Raw genomic sequence first — 19,390 nt, 5'->3', positions numbered from 1 at the left:
GTGGTTCCAAGTACTCAGTAACAGGACTGCACACAGTCATGTGAAAAACAAAGTTTTCACATGACTGTGTGTGTGTGTGTGTGTGTGTGTGTGTGTGTGTGTGTGTGTGTGTGTGTGTGTGTGTGTGTGTAAAAGCAGAAAAATCTATTCCATTTAATATCACTAAAAGTATTTTTATTTAATTTCAGTAGAACTCACAAGTTGTCAGACTGAAAACACACTGTTGTTAATAATTTTAGGACTAAACAGGGAAAAAATTAATTTCATCTGAAATTATAATCTCCAACATTTTTTAAAACATCCACTTATCAACCCATTGCAGGTGTAACAATCACATACACAGTTTCCACAAGCAAATTTTTATATTTCAAATATTCAAAGAGGTGCATGTCCACATTTGTGTAAGAATCTCAAACCTCAATACTGCTCGAAGATCAAAAAGACAACACATTTGGAGCTCGGCACAATTAAAACCCATGTATATTTTTTAAGAGGTCTAACTTTGACCGACTTTCTCTTTAGGCATCAAAATAGTTGTAGCTATGTGAGACGTGCCTGGTGAGCACAAACAAGGGTGTGGATTATCTGAGGAGACATCTCCCAGTGAGGTCAGAACATATTTGATGAGCCTGGTTCCCAAATAAGGGAACACCACCATCCGGGAGCTCGAGTAACGTCCCCTCAACATTCAGAATCCGCTCATTGTTACTTCATTTTCACATGTCACATAAGCGTTTTGATAAATTTCACTTAGGAACTTTGATCACAGAATGCCTACGTTTGAAAAATATGTGTGTTTCTATCCATTAATGCAAGCACAACATTATTTATTATATCATTTGCACTCTTTTGGGCTCTTTAGGACCGAATGTACTGAGTTACACCACAGGCAGTCAATGAATGGCCTAATCAGTCGAAAAGATTTTACATCATACAAAAAAATTAAATTAAATTAAAAAATAAAATAAAAAATCACCTTACTGCATGTTAGCAAATCAAAATATGTACAAATCTACATTAAGTAAATGAGCTTCTGAATAGGCACTTTAATTCATAACAGTTCAGCCAGCTGTCAGTTTTCTTTGATGAGACATCACAAACACATAGAAGCTTGTTTTGTTTTTTTAAACTCAACCAGATGGAGGCAGAAAATCGAGAAATAAACTAATATTAGCCCTAATAACCACATCAGTATACTTGGCCAGACTGCCACACACACACACACACACACACACGTAAAATACACACACAGGGAAGCTCTAGTTTCCAAATATAAAGTTACAGCTTCTGCTACAGTACAGAAAGGAGACATTTTTTTAAACATGCATACAGTCCAGGAAGGAATAATCGCCTCCACCTGTGAAGAAATCTGTAGCGCTATTACGCCCTCCACCCCTCGGAAAAAAGTCGCAATAGGAGCCTTTCACCAAAAAGAAATCTTACACAAAAATACAAATAAATAGATAATAAATAAACTAAATGAATCAGCATATAAATAAATCATTTTGTTAAAGAAATCAATGTTAAATAAATAAATCAAACCGTAAACAGACTGATTTAGAGGCAGTGCTAAAATCTAAGATGGTGGAGATGCTCCTGGGCACTGGTGTGGATGCAGTTCGTTCTCTTTAATCAGTACCTGCCTGTTTGTTCTGCTCAGGTCTTTGTTTGCTTCCTCCTTTGATAATCTCCTAATCACATGCTTGAACTGCTGATGAACTCTGGGAACAATAACTAGTGTTAAAGTGAGCCAGTCTGTGGATATGTTAGTGGGATTAGTTACCAAACTGTAGTGTAGATGGGCTTTAACGCCCTTCAGTGTTATGCGTGGTGCTTATCTTTAGGTAGAAACACACAAAAGGAGCTGGAAAAATGTGAACTGTGTATACAGCTAGGTTTATAGAGAGCGCTGCCATATCACCAGTGTGGGATAAACACAGGAGCAAATGAAGCCTCCTCATACGGGGTGAAATGTAACCTATAAAATCGAGAAGCTCTTGATTTAAAAGTCCCTCATGTCACATTCAGTGTCACAGTTATCCCGACTTAAATCAAGCTCAAACTATTTTAAAACTGCATGTTAGATGGATTGGTGGTGAGAAAATCAATCTGTGCTTTCTGATTGAAAATCCCAAAGAATTCATTTGTTTTGTTTTTTTAAATATGTCATTATTTTGATCAGTCGTATGTATGGTGTGTATTTTTTTACTTTAAGTTGGAAACAACAAACTGTGTCCTCAGAGCGGCAGCTTTCTTACAGTCTGTGCCTGTGAGGTTCAGAGCGCGGGGGGGAGGGTGGTGGAGGCAGGGTGACGGTAGTCGGGGCCTCCACGGGGTCATCCATGGGCAAGACCAGCCGCGTTCCCCGGATCGCCACTTCGTGTTCTGCCACGGAGAGCTCGTGATCCAGACCTTCATCGAAAGAACCTACACCACCCCCGGCGCGGGCGGTCGAGGAGTGCTTGGGGTTGACGGTGCGGGATCCGGACGCGTCCGTGCTGACGGTGACGTCGGCGTACATGGAGCTCACGCTGGCATCGTTCAGGATGAAGTCAGAGTCGTCGTCATGGAGCTGACCTTCATTCTGGCGAGTGGGAAGAGAAGAGGCGGCCGTGAATGCTTCCACACGAAACTTAATCAAAATTAAGAATTATCCTCGATCAGTATGAGTAAGTTTGCATGTACAGTACTGTGCAAAAGTCGTGAGTCATGCCTTATTTCTTTATGTTTTGTTGGGAAAATGGGAAATAGGTGCAGCGATTTACTGAAACATGTGAAAACATGCATGGAAACAAAGTGCGTGAAGTAAAGTAAGTGAGTAAGTCAATATTTGGTGTGACCACCTTTATTCTTCAACACAGCCTGAACTCTAAGAAGCTTTCCTGTTATTTCTTTATAGTCTTTAGGAACAGTTCTCCAGGCTTCCTGAAGGACAACATGATCCCACACGGCTTCAATAATGTTGAGGTCTGGGCTCTGGGGAGGCCAATCCATGACTGAAAGTGTTTTATTGTGTTTTTTTACTCCATTGGCAGTGCGTTTGGGATCATTGTCATGCTGACAAATGAAGTTGTTGCCCGTAGATCAAAATCTGACCTGCTTTCATAATTCAATCAATCAATTTTGATAAGATCCCCAACACCACTGGCTGAAATGTAGCCCCAAACCATGACAGAGCCTCCACCGTGCTTTAAAGACGGCCGTAAGCACTCACTGTTGTACCCGTCTCCTGACCTCCTCTATACACATTGTTAAAACAGAAGTTTGCAAACTTGGGTTCCTCACTCCATCAGAGCTGTTGCCACTGATTTTGAGTCCAGTTCTTGTGTAATTGGCATAACTCAGCCTTTTCTCCTTGTCACTCTTCCTTAAGAAGGGCTTCTTGTCAGGCACCCTTCCACTGAGACCATTACTGATGAGCCTTCAATGATCAAATGAAGGTCCAGATGGATGTCTCAGGTCCTGAGTCAGGTCTTTATTGATTTCTTTTCTATGTCCTAAAAATGATTATCAGATACTACGCATCTGCTTTAGATGTTTCTTTTAGAGTTAACGCTTCTTCTTTAATCCTCAAATTTTCAGTATCCTCTGATATTTTTTAAAGGACATGGCACAGAAATACTAGTTTATTCCTGTCACATGGCTTTTTCTATAGATTAAACTAAAAAAAAAAAAAAAAAAAAAGGGAACAAATAGTGTTTTTTGTGACAGACTGCCTAAAGATACAATTTAAAATCTTTTTGTTTGCCAAGTTTTCTTAGTTTAGGTAAGTTTGTTCTGCTTGAATAATTCATAGATAATTTTTAAGTGTACTAAAAAAAAAACAAAGAACAACTATAAAAACATTCCTCTGAAAATGGTCAGGAACATGGACTTCATTGGAAAAAAGGGAGTGAAAAAGCAGCCAATGTCAAAAGAAAAACTTTGAGAAGCCTTCAGAAAGTCTGGAGAACTATTTTCTCAAAGAGCACTTCAAAGAAAAAAAAAGTTACAAGAAAGCCTGGCTCCTTAGAAGGAAAATATAAATAAATGAGAGGTGGCTGAAGACTTTTACAGTCCTGTAAATCTGAATAACTCATAATTCTTTTTCATGTCCAAACCTCATAGGCCTGTGGGCTGGTGAGGCATCGAGCCAGTGGTCCGCAGCATGCAGGCAGAGTAGCAGTGAGAGGCGGACCGCTGTGTGTCAGGAGAGGTTTCAGGTAGCTGGTGAACAAGCTCGTGTCAAGGAGTGCACAATATAACCATTTTAAAGCAGTCTGGTTCAGCTGTAACAATAATGACTCAACCAGGTTTTCAACCGCAGCAAGTAAAGGAATATTTCTGTTTCACAACATCACTGTGAAACTTAAAACACATTTTATGGTTTACTATCATTTTTTAGCTGAAATGTTCAAGTAAAAGGTTTAACATTTTACAAACACCTTTGTGAAAAGCACGATATAAAACATAGTAAAATAAATATCATCACTCTATCTCTGAACCTCCTGTGTTGTTACGTGCTAGAAGTTTGTAAAGAGCGCCCTCTGGTGGCCACAGGTGAACGCATCAGGCTGAAAGGATACTTGTGGTCAAAGTTGTACCATATCCTAAAAGGCCAGGCGCTCTCGTGTTTGGTGCTCCTCCGCTGTGACCCATCCAACGCGCCTGAATTCTGTTCAGCAGAAGGATGATAATGACATGGCGTGCATTTTTATTTCATCACAAAATCAGACAAATTAATACGGCGCTCAACACCAACTCACAGCGTTGTCTTGATCAGAGTCCACACCCACCCTAAAAAAACAAAACAAAACAAAAACATGTACTTTGACAAAGTTCAGCGGAGGTGATGCAGCACAAACAGTAAGATACACGGAGGCCGGCTTACGGTATGCTCATGAAAGATAGCATGGGTGTGGTGCCACCACCACAGATCCACACAGTGAAGAAAACGATCAGGAGCGTGGTTGAAAACATCATCTGACGGGCGTAAGTCGCTGTGTCTCGAATGGAAAGTGCAAAGGTCATCGCCCCACGCAGACCTAGAGGAGACGAAAAATAAAACAAGGATGGGTGAAAACGTTTTATTAATTATTGCTCATGTTGTGGATACATAGGCATATGTAAGCAAATAAGAAAGCAAGTCCAAAGAATGCAAGTCATTCTGAGAAGACCGTTCGCGGTCAGGTTTAGGTTAAGTCTGCGGGAAACAAAGCAGGTGCCCTGTAGTGTGAAAACAACTGGAAAAACCAGAGCATCTTTCACATATTAAGTGATGTGTAGCTGATCGTTGGTTGAAGGTGGACATTTCAGGCTCCAGATGTGCAGGTGACCGACGTCAAGTATTAAAAAAAGTTTGGTTTCAGTCTTTGTCACTTTCATTAAGTCTAAAGAGGCTTTGGTGTAAATAACTACAGCCTCTCTGTGAATGTGAGCCGTTTACCCTTTGAACTTTCACCAACAATATGCTAATAAAATACACAACTCCCACTCAGACTAATGAAAATGAAACTTCAACTGAATTCTTCTAGACGATAAAATCAAAACTGAAACATGTACACCCACTGTGGAAACAAATGAAAAATCCTCCTTCTTTTTAGGGGTTGCCACCGCACACTAGTTGCCTCTCCCTATCTCTAGCATCCCCCTCTGTCACATCAACCCTCTCTGTGTCCTCCTTCACTACATTGTCTTGAAGTCTGGAAGCCCCATCTTTAACATAGCTTTGTCCAATATATCCACCATTGCTCCTCTGCACATGTGCAAACCATCACAGCCTTGACACTCAAACTGAAACCACACCTAATGAATATTAACTATAACAGCTCTACAAGTCACTGAACTTTATTAACGTTCCTCTTTGCTGGTCTCTTCCTGTGCGCATTCCCCATTAAAGTGCGGCAGCGTGCCTTTTGTCTGTTTATTATTAACTTAATAAAAGTTAATAATAAATGCATCCTGTTCTTGGCTTAACTACTTCAGTTATTTCCTGGCAAGCTCATGTGCTGTGCGATGGTGTGGGTGTTTTTGCTTCTCCGACTGCTGGTATATGTAGCAATGCTAACGAGCAGTTCCAAAAGTTTTCTCAGCGTACTTAATGAACCGTTGACATATATAACTGAAGGTTTAAGAGGAGAAACATGGTTTGAGTCCAAGCCTGATAAACAGCTTTATGCTAATGTACCTGCAAACATCATAACGTGCTGAAAGTTGTATCCGATCTTGTTCTTGCGGCCCAGGTTGAGGAGGAAGGACAGAGGGTAGATGTTTGCAGCCCTGCCCAGAAACACTGCCACCTACACAGCGCAGGAAGGTCAAGGACACAACACAGGAACTCTAACACTGGAATGGAAAATAATCACACGTAGACGTAAACACCAGCTCGGCGGTGACTAAGCTTTGATATGCTGATTTGCTTGTGTCCGTGATGTTATTTTTGGCCTTGGTTAAACATGAAATAGATGTTCAATTGTAACGGTATAAATATATATCAAATATTTTTCAAGGCACATGAAACAAAAGGTTTTTATCCTATATCCTGATGCACCGCAGAGCCACTGACTCCTTAACCACCAGCAGAGTAAAGGATACGAAGGCTCCGACAATGAAGAGAGGGTTGAAGACGTGCGACTGGAAGGAGAAGAGCGTCAGACCCATGTAGGAGAAGATAAAGTTCTCTGCCAGGAAGTTCAGCAGCTCAAACAACTGAAGGGGATGAGAAAAGCGGATATTGAATTTCATTTATATATGCTACTTCCCCAGTTTTTACACTTCCTTCTATTTGAAACAGTTAAAAATTTCCAAAATATTCTTGCGCACCATATGACCAATGACCAATGACGACTCTGGAAGACCCAGAGTTCGGGAGAGGTCATTTAAAAAATGCTTGTCACATTTTCTAATGAAGCTACATTTGATGCGCCTGTTCTGCAGGGGCTTGCCAATCAAACATGTTAACCACTACACCAACAGAACATGCTTGTCAGTGACAGAATGCAGTGAAAATCAATAACCTGTATTACAGAGTCCCCTCATAAACATTCTTCCAGCTCGCACACTACAATGAAGCGTCAGCTTTTAATTAACTTTGACTGTGCATGAGAGTGTGCATGTAGTTGCGAATCATCTGATGTTTTGGACATGTCTTCCCCTAGGCCTAGTCACGCAGGACTATAGGTTGGTTGGTGACCCACTGGCAACCTTTAGTCACTAGGGAAAATATGTACTCACTGTCCAGTTGGCGAATGATTAATGGAGGTTGTTGGCACCAAAAACCTCCTTGTGCTCGCTCTGGACAGATTCGCGCAGTTCACTGTAGTTTGCATGGAAGATGCAGATTTTCTGCAAATACTTTGCAGCTGCTGCCCGTGCAGTCGTTAAAAGAGACCTTCAAAGTAAAAGCTGTGCCTTACCAGCGCAAACTAAACATTTCAAAGCCGACATAAATATTTTAAGCTGGTTTTCAGACACTTGAAAGCCATTTCCCACATTTGCTTCTTTTTTTGTCATATCTCTATCTCAGTGCTGCTTTTGAGTCAGGTGACCACAAGTTTCTGCGTGTCATATCACCTTTAACTCATCAGAAACACATAACTATGATAAACTCATATCCACAAACATCCTGCATTATCATGAACTGATACTGATGATTGTAGTAACTGGTTATTAACATTTAGTTGATATGAACGTGCAGCTTTGTGATGTCCTAGCTTCAACAGAAGACAGAGCTTTGAGTTTGCAGGACACGGAGCAGTCGGCCACATCAGCTCCATCAGCTCACTGTTTCTGTGAATAAATGATAGCAGCTCGTGGATTTCTCAGAACTTTCTGCAAATTTGGCAAAAAGTATAACCAAGCTTGCGCTAATGCCCAAGAAGCAGAGAAGCTGTAAGTCATCCTTCCTTTCAAGATATTTCACAGATGTAATTCTTTGCAAACCAGATCTTTAAATGCAACAGCGCAGCAACAACTGCTGCTTGAAAATGAATTTAAAACAATGGGATCAAGCACATTATATAAGTTATACTGCATTTCACCTGTTTGGTCCTGTCTTGAGAGTCTGGTGAGAGATTATTGTAGGTGTAGTGGGCCTGAGTGATCCCACAGAACAGCACAGCAACGACACCTGAAAGAACACACAGTCATCCCACATCAGCAATCGGTAGGTCGATAATTGGGGGCGACCGTGGCTCAGGGGGTTGGGAATCGCATCTGTAACCGGAAGGTTGCCGGTTCGATCCCTGGGCTCTCTGTCCTGGTCGTTGTGTCCTTGGGCAAGACACTTTACCCTACCGCCAACTGGTGCTGGCCAGAGGGGCCGATGGCGCGATATAGCAGCCTCGCTTCTGTCAGTCTGCCCCAGGGAAGCTGTGGCTACAACCGTAGCTTGCCTCCACCAGTGTGTGAATGTGAGAGTGAATGAATAGTGGTATTGTAAAGCGCTTTGGGTGCCTTGAAAAGCGCTATATAAATCCAATCCATTATTATTATAAGCTTGGTGAGATTCTGCGGTTCTGCTACTGTCAGTCAAACCCAGAGATGAAAATCCAACGATTACCAAGCACTGTGTGTGTGTGTGTGTATCGTGTATTTGTTGACATGTTTCTTCATCAGTAATTGTATCTTAAGCCCACAAACTGTCCGCAGTAAGTTGCAGTTTTAGAAAACTGGGCATTTATTTTACTTACTGTATATATTTATTTTTACTCACTATCGAGAGAACTGAGCTGAGAGCCACAGTCAGCACAGATGGGTAGGAATCTACTGAGAGACAGACTAAATAGACATTGTTGTTGCTGCTGTTTTGTCATTTGACAGGACAAAAATGAATTCTCCAGTTAGACACTGGATAACTGGCACCATGAGAAGGCAAACAAAGCCTGTGTCCTTATCTAAATCTTCCTGTTTAGGAGAACAAAACTTCTAAATGTTATTATTAGTGTCCACTCCAAACAGATATTTGTAACCTTTTGTTGTTAATGCAAATGCTTGAACAGCAAGTGATAAAATTCCTTCAAATCCATCATATTGCAGCATGCCACACGCTCCCCAGAAAAGACAGTAAAACAGTCAGTTTTACTTAGTAGACCAGCAACTGTGTTTTAAATGAAGCTTCAGACTAACACAAGATCGATATCAGATGTCTTCTTGTGAAGACCAATGACTTCTCAGACCTGACTGATCTTTGCAAAATACTACACAGAGAAATACCTAAGAAACACACAGATAAGCTGACAGACTCTGTGCCTCCACAGAGCACTTAAATGACTCCTTCAGGGTAGTTTCCAGTGAAAGCATGTGTCACCAAGCCTGTGCACATACACACGCACAAACTCACAAGGTGAAACCACTATCTCCCACACTGCTGCAGCTGCTAATCAAATACGGAAGGCAGTGTTGTTACAACTGCATGCAGGAGACTTTGTTGCAGGTCTACCTGTGAACCCGCAGGCCTCCGCCAAGAGAAAGGTGCTCCAGGACATCAGGAAAAAGAGCGCCGTCTCCAACAAGGGGAAGTCCCGCAGCTTAGTAAACTTGGTGACGTGATGGAAAGTTAAGGGACCAAACAAGGAGGCGTGGCAACTTTAATACACTGGAAACAGGGAGAAACTGTATCGTTATTCATTTACCTCTTGCACACACCTGTGAATGTAGATGTAAAATATGTCATGGTAAGAAACAAGTGAAAGGATATGAGGGCGGTCACAACTCCTGTAACAACACCGAGAGCAAAAGAGCCGCTGAAGACGCCCAGAAAGACGCCGAAGGACTTCAACATGGCCATGGCCTCAAAGCTGTGGCTGTTGTCGCCTGCAGGCTGGTACGCCACAATGGAGCTGCAGGGAAGACAGAGAGCATGCACGCAAAACCATTTAGAAGAAAAAAGGAAGTGGGGCTTTACTACAAAAAAGGCCTCACTAAGGAAAGGGAAGCTGGTCAAACACATGCTCACAAAATAGCGTCAGGAATGAAATCACAAATGCAGCAACCCAACTCCAAGAATGGCTTCTCTTACCAGTCTCATCATTAATTCAGATGAACTTTGTTATGATTTGGACATATCTGCAAAGACTTCAAATATGTGGAGTTGGGTTTTACAGTCATAAATGAAAAAATAAAAGGTCTTGCATGCTTCATTTGAACTCTATCAGGTTAATATTCTGCAATAACCTTTAATGAGCCTAAATGACTAAAAACTTCATAAGAATAAAGGGTTTCCTGGTGATTCTAGAAATGGTGGGTGATCTAAAAATCAAAAATCAAAGTAGGAATGGATATGAAAGGGCTGCAGCGTCTCAGGAATGAAAGGGAGGGTGATGAAGGATGATCCTGAAGCCTACCTTCTAATGTCTGAGGTTCTAAAATATTAACAAAAGCAAAAACCACGCAGTCCCCCTGACCAACCCACCCACCGAGGAGTCACTGTCTGGTTTTCTCCCAGCCATTCCTCGGACACCTCAGGTAACAGTGAGCTCTCGTTTCTTGCGGAGCGCACAGCTCCAGCACCATGCCTTCCCAGCTTTTCGAAGCGGAGGAGAACACTACATACATACGTACGTACGGGCAAGGCGATGAATGACACAGATGGGTGGAGACAGGTAAGCAGTGAAATGACAGGGACTGATGTTAGTATGATTAATGCGTGTACAATACAAAAAAGCCATTTCTGCCACAGTTAGCTCAATGCAAGCACAGGTTTTATGGGACTAATTAGAAAAGAACTAGAAATTATAATTACAACTGTATCTGTTCTTTCTGTCTGTAATGAATATGAAAAAACTGGCACTATTGGGAGCCCAACTGAAGGAATCAAACACAAAATTAACAGTTTTTCTTCTGCATAAAAATTTATTTAACTCAGATTTAACTCAGGTTCCAACAGTTTGAGCTGAATTGTTCACCAAAATGTAATTACTTTAGCAAAAAGCCCCAGCTGATTGAGCCTAAACTGCTACAGCTTCAGAAAGAAACATTGCACCAATTATATCAACTAATATCTCTTAAAAAGCACTTATTGTTTTGTGGCGGGCATTAAAAATTGTTCGTTAATGTGGCACCGATGCTTCAGTGCGTCAGTAATACGTACGAGGAGAGGACGATGGCGACGGCATCGTTGAGGACGCTCTCCCCAAACAGTAAAGCGTAGAGGTCCACGTCTACCTTTAGCTCATTGAAGATGGCGAGGACTGTCACTGAGACAGAAAATAAAGAGTATAAAACATCTAATTAATAACAGGAAAGCTGTTGAAAATGGAATCAGATGCTTATCTTCTCTGTTAATTTTGGATGTGGGTACCTACCAGGATCTGTTGCTGAAACGATGGCCCCAAAGAAGAGGCAATCAGTAAAGTAAAAATCTCCACCAAGCTGCCCCACGACTTTCATGAAGGACACAAAGCCATACATGATCAGTCTAGGAGAGAAAAAAACAAACAAACACTCAAACCACTACTATTCAGCAATAATCTGATCACATGTAGGAATGCAAGGTCTGCAGTGTGGTATGTACCGGGCCGATCTGCACCTTAAGGTGGGTGGATACTCTCTCTCACCCTCACCATCTTCAGAGGTCTGCAACCTGGATGTGATCCTGGACTCCACCCTCTCATTCACATCATATATTAAATCCATCTCTGAATTTGCCATCTACCACCTGAAGAACATCTCCAGACTGTGGCCAGTACTCTCAGACTTTGCAGCTAAAACCCTCATTCATGCTTTCATCACCTCCCGCCTGGACTACTGTATCTTCAGAAATCAGCTCCTAGAGTTCTTACTTGTACAAAGTCCCAGTAACACATCACCCACACCAGCTCCTGGGAAAGTCTCATATTTCCTAAAAGATCTATCTCCTTGCCTACATGCTCTTGCTTCCCAGTATTTATCTGACCTTTTCCTCCGCTACACAAACCTTGGAACCAGCTATATAAATCTAAGTTACTATTGTCAATATTATCGTTGCATGGCATTATTTTCTGGCCTATTCTGAGCTAACTTCTGAGATGTTTACTTGACTTACCCAATAACAAAGCAGGATATAACTGTTCCGATGAAAGCATAGGCGAGGATAGAACCGATGTTCCTGAAAAAGTGTCTCTGAGAAAGACAGAGAGCAGGTGTTTATTTTAAGAAAGAGGCTACGAACAAATGAATAATCTTAAAAAGAAAACATTAAAGACAAATATAAACCCTTACAGCTATATATTTAATAACAGATACTTACATAAATCTTTATATAAAACCTTTTGACACTCTTACCCTTTTCAGACTGTAACCTGCATGGAAAATAATGGGAGGCAGCAAAATGTTGAAAAACACCTCTGGGTCAAAGGTCACCTGAGGAAAGCAGTAAGATTAGTTAGGCACTTAATTGCCATCCATCCATTTTCATTACATTATGAGACATACATATCTCGCTTAACAGACTGTTTAGTGTGAGACATGCACACTAAACGGCCAATACTTCAACCCTCCACCATCTGTTCCCTTGCCTTTCTCAGCATCTCATCGTCCTGCACTTGGTGACCTTTGCCCTGTCCAACTTCCCCCTTCAGAGTGTACTCATAGAACCGTCCGCTGACATTGACCAAGAGAGTGGCAGGACTGCCGTTAACGGCACAGCTGAGAATCACGTCGCTCATGCTTTGGGGGGCGTGGATGCCAAACCGCAGGATCACACCCACCAACAGTCCTTTGGGAAAGTGGAAAAAGAGAAAAGAGCAAGTGAAATCAGAACAGGCAGCACAGGATTTGAAGTTAACTATTATTTGAGGAGGAAATTAGGCTGAGATTGCATTTAAAACTGTTGAATCAACCAATACTGATAGGAGAATTATTCTTACAGAAGTGAACTTTATTATTTTGAAAGGAAAGGATAATTTAATAGCTATAAATAGGAATTATAGGGCCCATCTCTAGTCATTTGTTTGCCATTTATTGTTGCAATACACTACCCATTATCGTGTATTCTGTTGCAACTGTTTTTTATTAGGGATATCACTCTGATTAGAAGTATGCTGCCCAAGATACGTGAGATTTACCTGTCAGATTATTCAGCTAGCATTAAAGCTACGTTTAATGGACTGATATGAGGGCTAGCTCGGTGTCCTTACCATAGATCATGGCAAGCCCTGTTTCGTGCAGGAACCTGAATCGGCGGTGTTTGAAAAGCCATATGGTTAGTATGGTGAGCGTCAAGAGCATTATGAATATCAGTAGGTAGGCACTGTCCTGTCGGTGGCTTTCCTCTGCTATCCTCTCAGTTGCGCCGTTGTCCATCGCACCGCCGTCGCCTTGGCTCCCGACGAGCAGGACTGTGAGCAGAAAAGGCAGCAGCAGCGGCGCTTTCGACGGCTTACCGCCAAGAAAGCGACTCCGTGTGAATCCCATTTTGTCTCTGTGTCCAAACAGTTACATTTGTTGTTAAATTAGTGCTGTTTTTTTTGCCGGGAAACAGCTGATTAGATTAGAAATTAGCTGGACCAGGGTAAATGACAGGTCCTTCCTTGCCGTTACCAAAACACTGGGACTTCCGGCTCTTCAAAATAAAAGCTCGTCACGTTGCTTAAGCAGTGTGAAGGGCAAAGTTACACATAAACGCGTGAAGGTTGCACAATCAATCCACTCATAAAATACACTAAAAATGGACATGAAAAAAATGGAAACTGATAGCGTCGTTTAAAAAAGTAAGAAACTTGTAAATTATAGTGAATTTATATTAAAGCAGTATAAAGTCACAATAATTTATACCTACTTAAAGGAGGAGGGGTGAATATTAACACAAACGTGTGTGGCCTGTTAATATTTTAGCAAATTCTTTCAAGTTCCGCACTTAAAAAAGTAACCGTTGCTCTCTTTTTATTACTTTTTTCAAAGGCTATTTTTTCAAGAGGCTGAGATGATTAAATTATTTAAATTATTTAAAAGAAGTAAGTTAAAGGCTTACTCATTCTCTCTCACAGCACTTCCACACTCACACATGGCGCCACGTTAGCAGCAAAGCCTAACAGGTGCTGCAAAGCAGATTAGCACTGCTTAAATAGCCCGTAGATCCAAGTCAGAGTTTTCAGATTAATTCTCTTACTATTGAATGCTGACACCCTCGCTCTGAATATGAGTAAATATAGCCCTGCTGTATTTATATCACTTCACCATGTCACCACAGAGTCGGTCAGAAATGTGTTTTTCATGTAGTTTGAGACACGTACTAGATAACTTTGTTCTGTAACTTTTTTTGCCTTTGTTTGGACATTTTTCAGACAACACCTGTAAGACACAAGTCTTGTCGCTACTTGGTCTTTATTTCTGTTAAAAGTCTAAGATAGATAATAGATGGCTATTACAAACAATAGCCAAAACTTGATTCATATTTCATTATTGTATTATAGGTTACTATTTTATTTATTCATTTATTTTTTGTAAGTGTAGGTTACATACAACAGGCCTATAATATATTTTAGTTTATGAATATTGTTAACTGACTGAATATTGTTGTTCTTGTTTGTCTGAGGTCAACTTTAATTATGTTACAAGGAAGTGATAAATCATCGCAGTGTTTGGTCTAACTACAGGAACTGATGAGAAACAACACCGCAAAAGTCGGCTCAGTTACGTCAGACAAACAGCAACAGTCGGAGTTGTAACGTTGCAAAAGTACTCTTAACATCCTGTTTTAGTGCGCCATGATGCCGACGAGACTGCTTCTACTTCTCTGTCTGATCGGACCTGTGTTTGCCATAGAAGCCCCTGGTAAGATCAATTACACAAGATCGAAGTTATTACAAATTATAGTCTACTGATGACATTTTTTTAAGGTTGAGTACAAGTGTCTGAATAGTCAGTGAGTCTGTTTTTGGCAGATCTACATATATTATCTCCTGCGCGGCTAGCATTCAATATGTATTTGATCAGCTTCCTTAAAACAGCGAATCAGTTATGAAGAAAGGACCTGAGTTGTTGTACCTTGATATAAAAATAATTGCTATGTAAATTAATTAAAATCAGTTTAAGGTCATGGGTGTTTGACTCTACTGTTATGTAGAATTTATATGTCTAACCATTATCAGTTTCTGAAAATCATTTTCTCAAATTGGTCATATTTTTAACAGATGTGGATTGCTTGATTATCAATTTGAAAAATGTTTCCTGTACCTGGAATAAGAAGGGGACACCAAAGGTCAACTACACCTTCTATAGTAGGTGGGTAACCGCTGATAACAGCAGTGGGACATCTCAGTGACGTCTTCTGAATTCATCAGATTAGAATTAGGCTGGTTGTGCTTCAGTGGAAGATGTAATGAAAATTCTTCTATTTTTCTGATAAACTTAACAGTTAAACATATTTAATTGCTAGGCCCTAACAAATAAAACAACAACAACACATTTTTGAATAAATGATGAACATATATGAACATATTTGGTCATGATGAATACTAAAGTAGATATGGCTCAGTACTTTGCGTGATTGTTTTTTATTATTATTTCTACACAGTTTCTTCAATAAGAAAGAAAAAAGCTGCCCACAGTATTTGACAGAGAACAACATGAACATTGGATGCATCCAGCCATGTGAGTCTCACGACAGATTCATGACTTTTAACACCAAGCTGGTACATGGCAAGGATAGATTTAAGGAGACACATGGACTTAAAAACCGAGGTATGTATTTACCCTGGCCTGGAACATAACTGTATTTAAAATAACAAATAAAATAATGATGGAAAAATTAGTGTACTTATTGGGATTTTTTTTATTTACACTTTTGCTTAAATCTAAAAAAAATTTCCAAGAAAATTGTGGGTATTCTGACATGAAAGAGGCCTTAAAGTATAATGTATACTGGCATGTTTGTTCATGTTATTACACGTCTGTATCTTTTCAGTCAAGTTAAATCCACCAACCAACCTGACTGTTCTCAATGGATCAGACTTTAACTTGTGGTTTTACTGGAACCACACTTCTCCTGCTCGTCTACATTGTGTGGAGAGTGAAGTCCGCTTCAGGACAAACAACAATAACTGGGGGGTAGGAAAAGAGTTTCTCTCATCCTTTTTAATTTATTGCTTTGTTTGCCCCTTCTTGTTCTCTCTTCTTGTGTTTTCTAAAATCCATCTGATTTTCTAGTTCTCTAAAGTTAGCCCCGAGATACAGAAGTACTGCACCAACTCGCCCTCGGGAAGTTCCCGATATGAGCTGCAAGTGCGGAACAGAATAGATGAAGGCTGTGGATCGTCTGACTTCTGGAGTGATTGGAGTGAACCTGTGTTCTGGGGATCCAACAGCAGCATAGGTTAAAAATTCTACATGTTATGAAGAAAAGATGTCGTTTTTTCCCCAAAAATGTAATTGAATGACTGCTTAAACACGGCAGATGTTTTTTTCTTATGTATAGCTGACTTATTTTCTGTAGTTTTCAGAAATAAAAAATTATGTTCGTATAGAACTTTAGATTTATTTCAGTTACTGTTTGACCCCAACATGCTTGGTTAAAATTCAGAATTATGCTTCCTAACAATGCGTGCCCCAATATTTAGAGCTAAAAGATTTATACAAATAATATTCTTCTTTTTTCTTCCTCACAGACTCTGACTCAGTGCCTCTGTGGATGACATTGCTCTATGTGGTGGGTGCCATCACCCTCATCCTGCTGGTGGTGATGTTACTGCAACGTGAAAGGTGGGTTCTTCCATAAATCAGATGATTGATCTGTGATCAGATCACAGATCCAACTGATGTGCCACGAAGTCAGTTTAGTTGTGCCATGCGATTTTGTGATCGTAGATTAGAATTGGAACCAGCATATGACAGCAACCCAAATGCCCACTGTGTTCATGACCTTAAAAAGTGTTTGCGCAAGATTTTTTTTATCCTCAAATTCTGTGGAATTTACTTAGGATACTGAGTAATCACCAAAACTAGGGTTAGGGTCGCCATGCCATGGCTACTTGTAAGCCTCTACCTTCAGTTAGGTCCCAAAAGGGTTCAACACAAACAGTGCTGGTGGGCCTCTGGTGAGTGGACCACTGGACCACTGGCACACGTCTTAGAGAGGAATGTGGTTTCTCACCTGTAAGACATGCAGACAGGCTTTTCTGCCCGAGGCTTAAAAACCCCAGATGATGCTGGCTGACATAAGCTTAGTCACAGCAACACTTCCCCCTTATCCATCCCAGACATCACCTATTATTTGTGTCTTGGTTGTTTTAACTTCCTGTTTTTTTCCTGTTTTACCTCAGCTAAAGTATCCAGTCTGCTTATTGTTTCCAGGTTGTTACTGTAGTCAGGGTTTCCAAACACTGGTGTTTCGAGCTTTCCCAAATGCATTCTTTTCCCTCTTCTTGCATTTTGCCCCAGCTTGCTCTTTGTTGATTGATCTTTTAAGTTCTTGTCATCTGTTTTCTTTGCTCTTTGCCTGAGTTTTTTGTTCTGTGTGCTACCAAGCCATGTACGAACTGTGAATGCAAATTTGACTTTTACTGGATGTCCTGCATCATGCATTCGGATTCCTGATCCGGAAAGCTCAGCCCCACTCAGTTACAGTGCTGAGGTGTTAGCGTGAACAAAGTGAATGCAAATATTCTTGTTATGAAAAACCGAGAGTAACAGTGTCCCTACCTCCCATACAGGCTCAAAATCATCCTGATCCCTGCAGTTCCCAAACCATCCCCGATTCTTCATGACATTGAGGTTAGTAACATCCAGAGGTCAGTCTTATCCTTCCAATTCCCAGTCACACAAGATTTCTTACTAGATTTCTAAAGCTAGAAAACTAATTAAGATACTAAAAGAATAAAATGAAGAGTAATAAATATGCATGTTAGTGGCTGTATGAGACCGTATTGGGTATCACAGTGCTTTGATGTTAATGATAACGCCACGATTCATGATAGTCCATTCAGTATTAGTAGAAAAGAGCACCAAAGCATTAGTTCACATCTTCTGGGAACCTTAAATGTCTGTAGAAGTCCTGGCAGACAGTTTAATAGTCATGAAATTGTCCAGATCAAGAGGTGAACCAGTAGACTGAGAACAGCACCACTTAATGGCTAAAAATATAAATACTCTTGTGTTCAAATGATTTTTCAGCGTAGAGCTCTGGGGAAGGAGTTACCCATTAAACAATTGTAACTCAAAAATCCAGTTTGTTGCATTTATTTGTCAAATTAATGTAAAGATTTTTTCCCCACTTCTTTAAGGACTGGTTTCAGCTCTCCAAAGGTCTGAAAGAAAATTTTAAAGCAAGCTACAATGAGCAGGTCTGCCCTGTGCGTGAGTACAACTACGTCTCCCAGTCTGACAGCATGAACTCTGACGACTCCACCTCCTCTGTCAGCACCAACCAAACCCACTGCTCTGTGTCCATCGATGTGAACGATGCAGAAGATCTGTATGTCCCCTTGTCCTCTTCCAGCTCCCAAGTTCCATCTGAGGAGGTGCTGCAGGTTTCTGACTAAGCAGGTCGTGAACCAGGGTTAGGTTTGCCTGAGCCAAACTATCGGGACTTTGTTACACTGATACATCTCCTGCTTGGTGACAGTGATTATTAGAAGGGTTTACAACAATTCCCAGTGTGAAGAAACCCAATATTTGCTGGAGGTATTTAATCAGTTACACCCGAGCTTAGCCTTTTAAATAAAACCTCAGACTACAGATTTTAGTTTAATAAACTTGACCTTAACATCTCTTTGAAATCTTTAACCTCACAGATACATAGTACTCCATCTTAATAAAAGGCTTTTCCTTTTTGTTAAGACAGGTGGTATAAAGTGCTGACACTCTTGAAAACATACTTTAGATGATATGCATTCTTGAGTATTAATCAGGGTGCAGCGATCAGCTCTCTGCTTCCATGATGTAAGTTTTTGAATTTCCTCAGCATATCAAAAATCAAACTGATGTTTGCACTACTCCCCCAGAAGAACACAAATTGTGAAAAATGCTTCCGTTTGGTGTATATCAGTGATTTTAACTGCAGCACATTCTACTGTTAATCATTCCCATTATTTTTATTTTTTTACATAAGGTCTTGGAAAACCTTTTAGCTCATTCGCAAGCACTTATTTAAGTTGTTGTATATTATTGCATTGTATTTATTGACTTTTAATGTGTTAGGTTGGAAAATAAATCCCATGATTTTGGCTAGTTTTGTTTTTGTTTTTTTGTTTTTTAAATAAAACATCACACATGTCTACACACACTTTATAATAAGGCATTACCTGTATTCTGTGAAGCTGTGTACTTGAAGCTTGCATTGCATGATACACTTTGACACTGTGTGTAGCATCCCTGGCTGAATGATGGTCTCTTATACTGATGCTTCACAGAGGTTTTATTGGAAATGTTTTTATTGAAACATTCAGTGAAGACACCGTAAGAGCTAGGAGCAAAACAAAACCAGCAATATTAATAC

At 40.4% G+C, this 19,390-nt stretch overlaps 2 protein-coding genes across 2 annotated transcripts; one reads left to right on the top strand and one right to left on the bottom strand.

The window, feature by feature from the left end:
- Window positions 1-152: 152 nt before the first annotated feature.
- On the bottom strand, window positions 153-13,506 carry LOC146660918 (sodium/hydrogen exchanger 6-like). Its single transcript, XM_085420997.1, has 16 exons — window positions 13,095-13,506; window positions 12,474-12,673; window positions 12,241-12,318; window positions 12,002-12,078; window positions 11,283-11,395; window positions 11,069-11,174; window positions 9,677-9,818; window positions 9,419-9,524; window positions 8,019-8,107; window positions 6,574-6,687; window positions 6,167-6,278; window positions 4,871-5,024; window positions 4,746-4,776; window positions 4,566-4,654; window positions 4,101-4,206; window positions 153-2,584 (listed from the first exon to the last, which is right to left on the bottom strand). Exons 1-16 carry the CDS (start codon window positions 13,369-13,371, stop codon window positions 2,255-2,257), a joined length of 2,124 nt encoding a protein of 707 aa, XP_085277123.1. The 5' UTR covers window positions 13,372-13,506; the 3' UTR covers window positions 153-2,254.
- Window positions 13,507-14,663: 1,157 nt separating this feature from the next.
- LOC146660917 (cytokine receptor common subunit gamma-like) lies at window positions 14,664-19,107 on the top strand. Its single transcript, XM_085419652.1, has 8 exons — window positions 14,664-14,730; window positions 15,090-15,180; window positions 15,473-15,639; window positions 15,863-16,005; window positions 16,105-16,270; window positions 16,563-16,656; window positions 17,607-17,667; window positions 18,177-19,107. Exons 1-8 carry the CDS (start codon window positions 14,664-14,666, stop codon window positions 18,432-18,434), a joined length of 1,047 nt encoding a protein of 348 aa, XP_085275778.1. The 3' UTR covers window positions 18,435-19,107.
- The last annotated feature ends 283 nt before the right edge of the window (window positions 19,108-19,390 follow it).

Source organism: Rhamphochromis longiceps, linkage group LG10 (assembly GCF_057381845.1).
Source record: "Rhamphochromis longiceps isolate RC_006_pf linkage group LG10, R_longiceps_female_GT1.1, whole genome shotgun sequence".
In the NCBI taxonomy this organism is placed as follows: domain Eukaryota; kingdom Metazoa; phylum Chordata; class Actinopteri; order Cichliformes; family Cichlidae; genus Rhamphochromis; species Rhamphochromis longiceps.
This window is presented reverse-complemented; position numbering and strand designations above follow the sequence as displayed.

Bases quoted from the DNA above. Each gene is read 5' to 3' on its own strand.
- LOC146660918 (XM_085420997.1), bottom strand. From the start codon at position 13,371: ATGGGATTCACACGGAGTCGCTTTCTTGGCGGTAAGCCGTCGAAAGCG. The intron at 11,396-12,001 runs GTAAGTCAAGTA...TTTCTCTCCTAG, and splicing joins ATATCCTGCTTTGTTATTGG to ACTGATCATGTATGGCTTTG. The intron at 9,525-9,676 runs ATATCCTTTCAC...ACTTTCCATCAC, and splicing joins CAGGAGTTGTGACCGCCCTC to GTCACCAAGTTTACTAAGCT.
- LOC146660917 (XM_085419652.1), top strand. From the start codon at position 14,664: ATGATGCCGACGAGACTGCTTCTACTTCTCTGTCTGATCGGACCTGTG. The intron at 14,731-15,089 runs GTAAGATCAATT...TATTTTTAACAG, and splicing joins GTTTGCCATAGAAGCCCCTG to ATGTGGATTGCTTGATTATC. The intron at 17,668-18,176 runs GTTAGTAACATC...CACTTCTTTAAG, and splicing joins CGATTCTTCATGACATTGAG to GACTGGTTTCAGCTCTCCAA.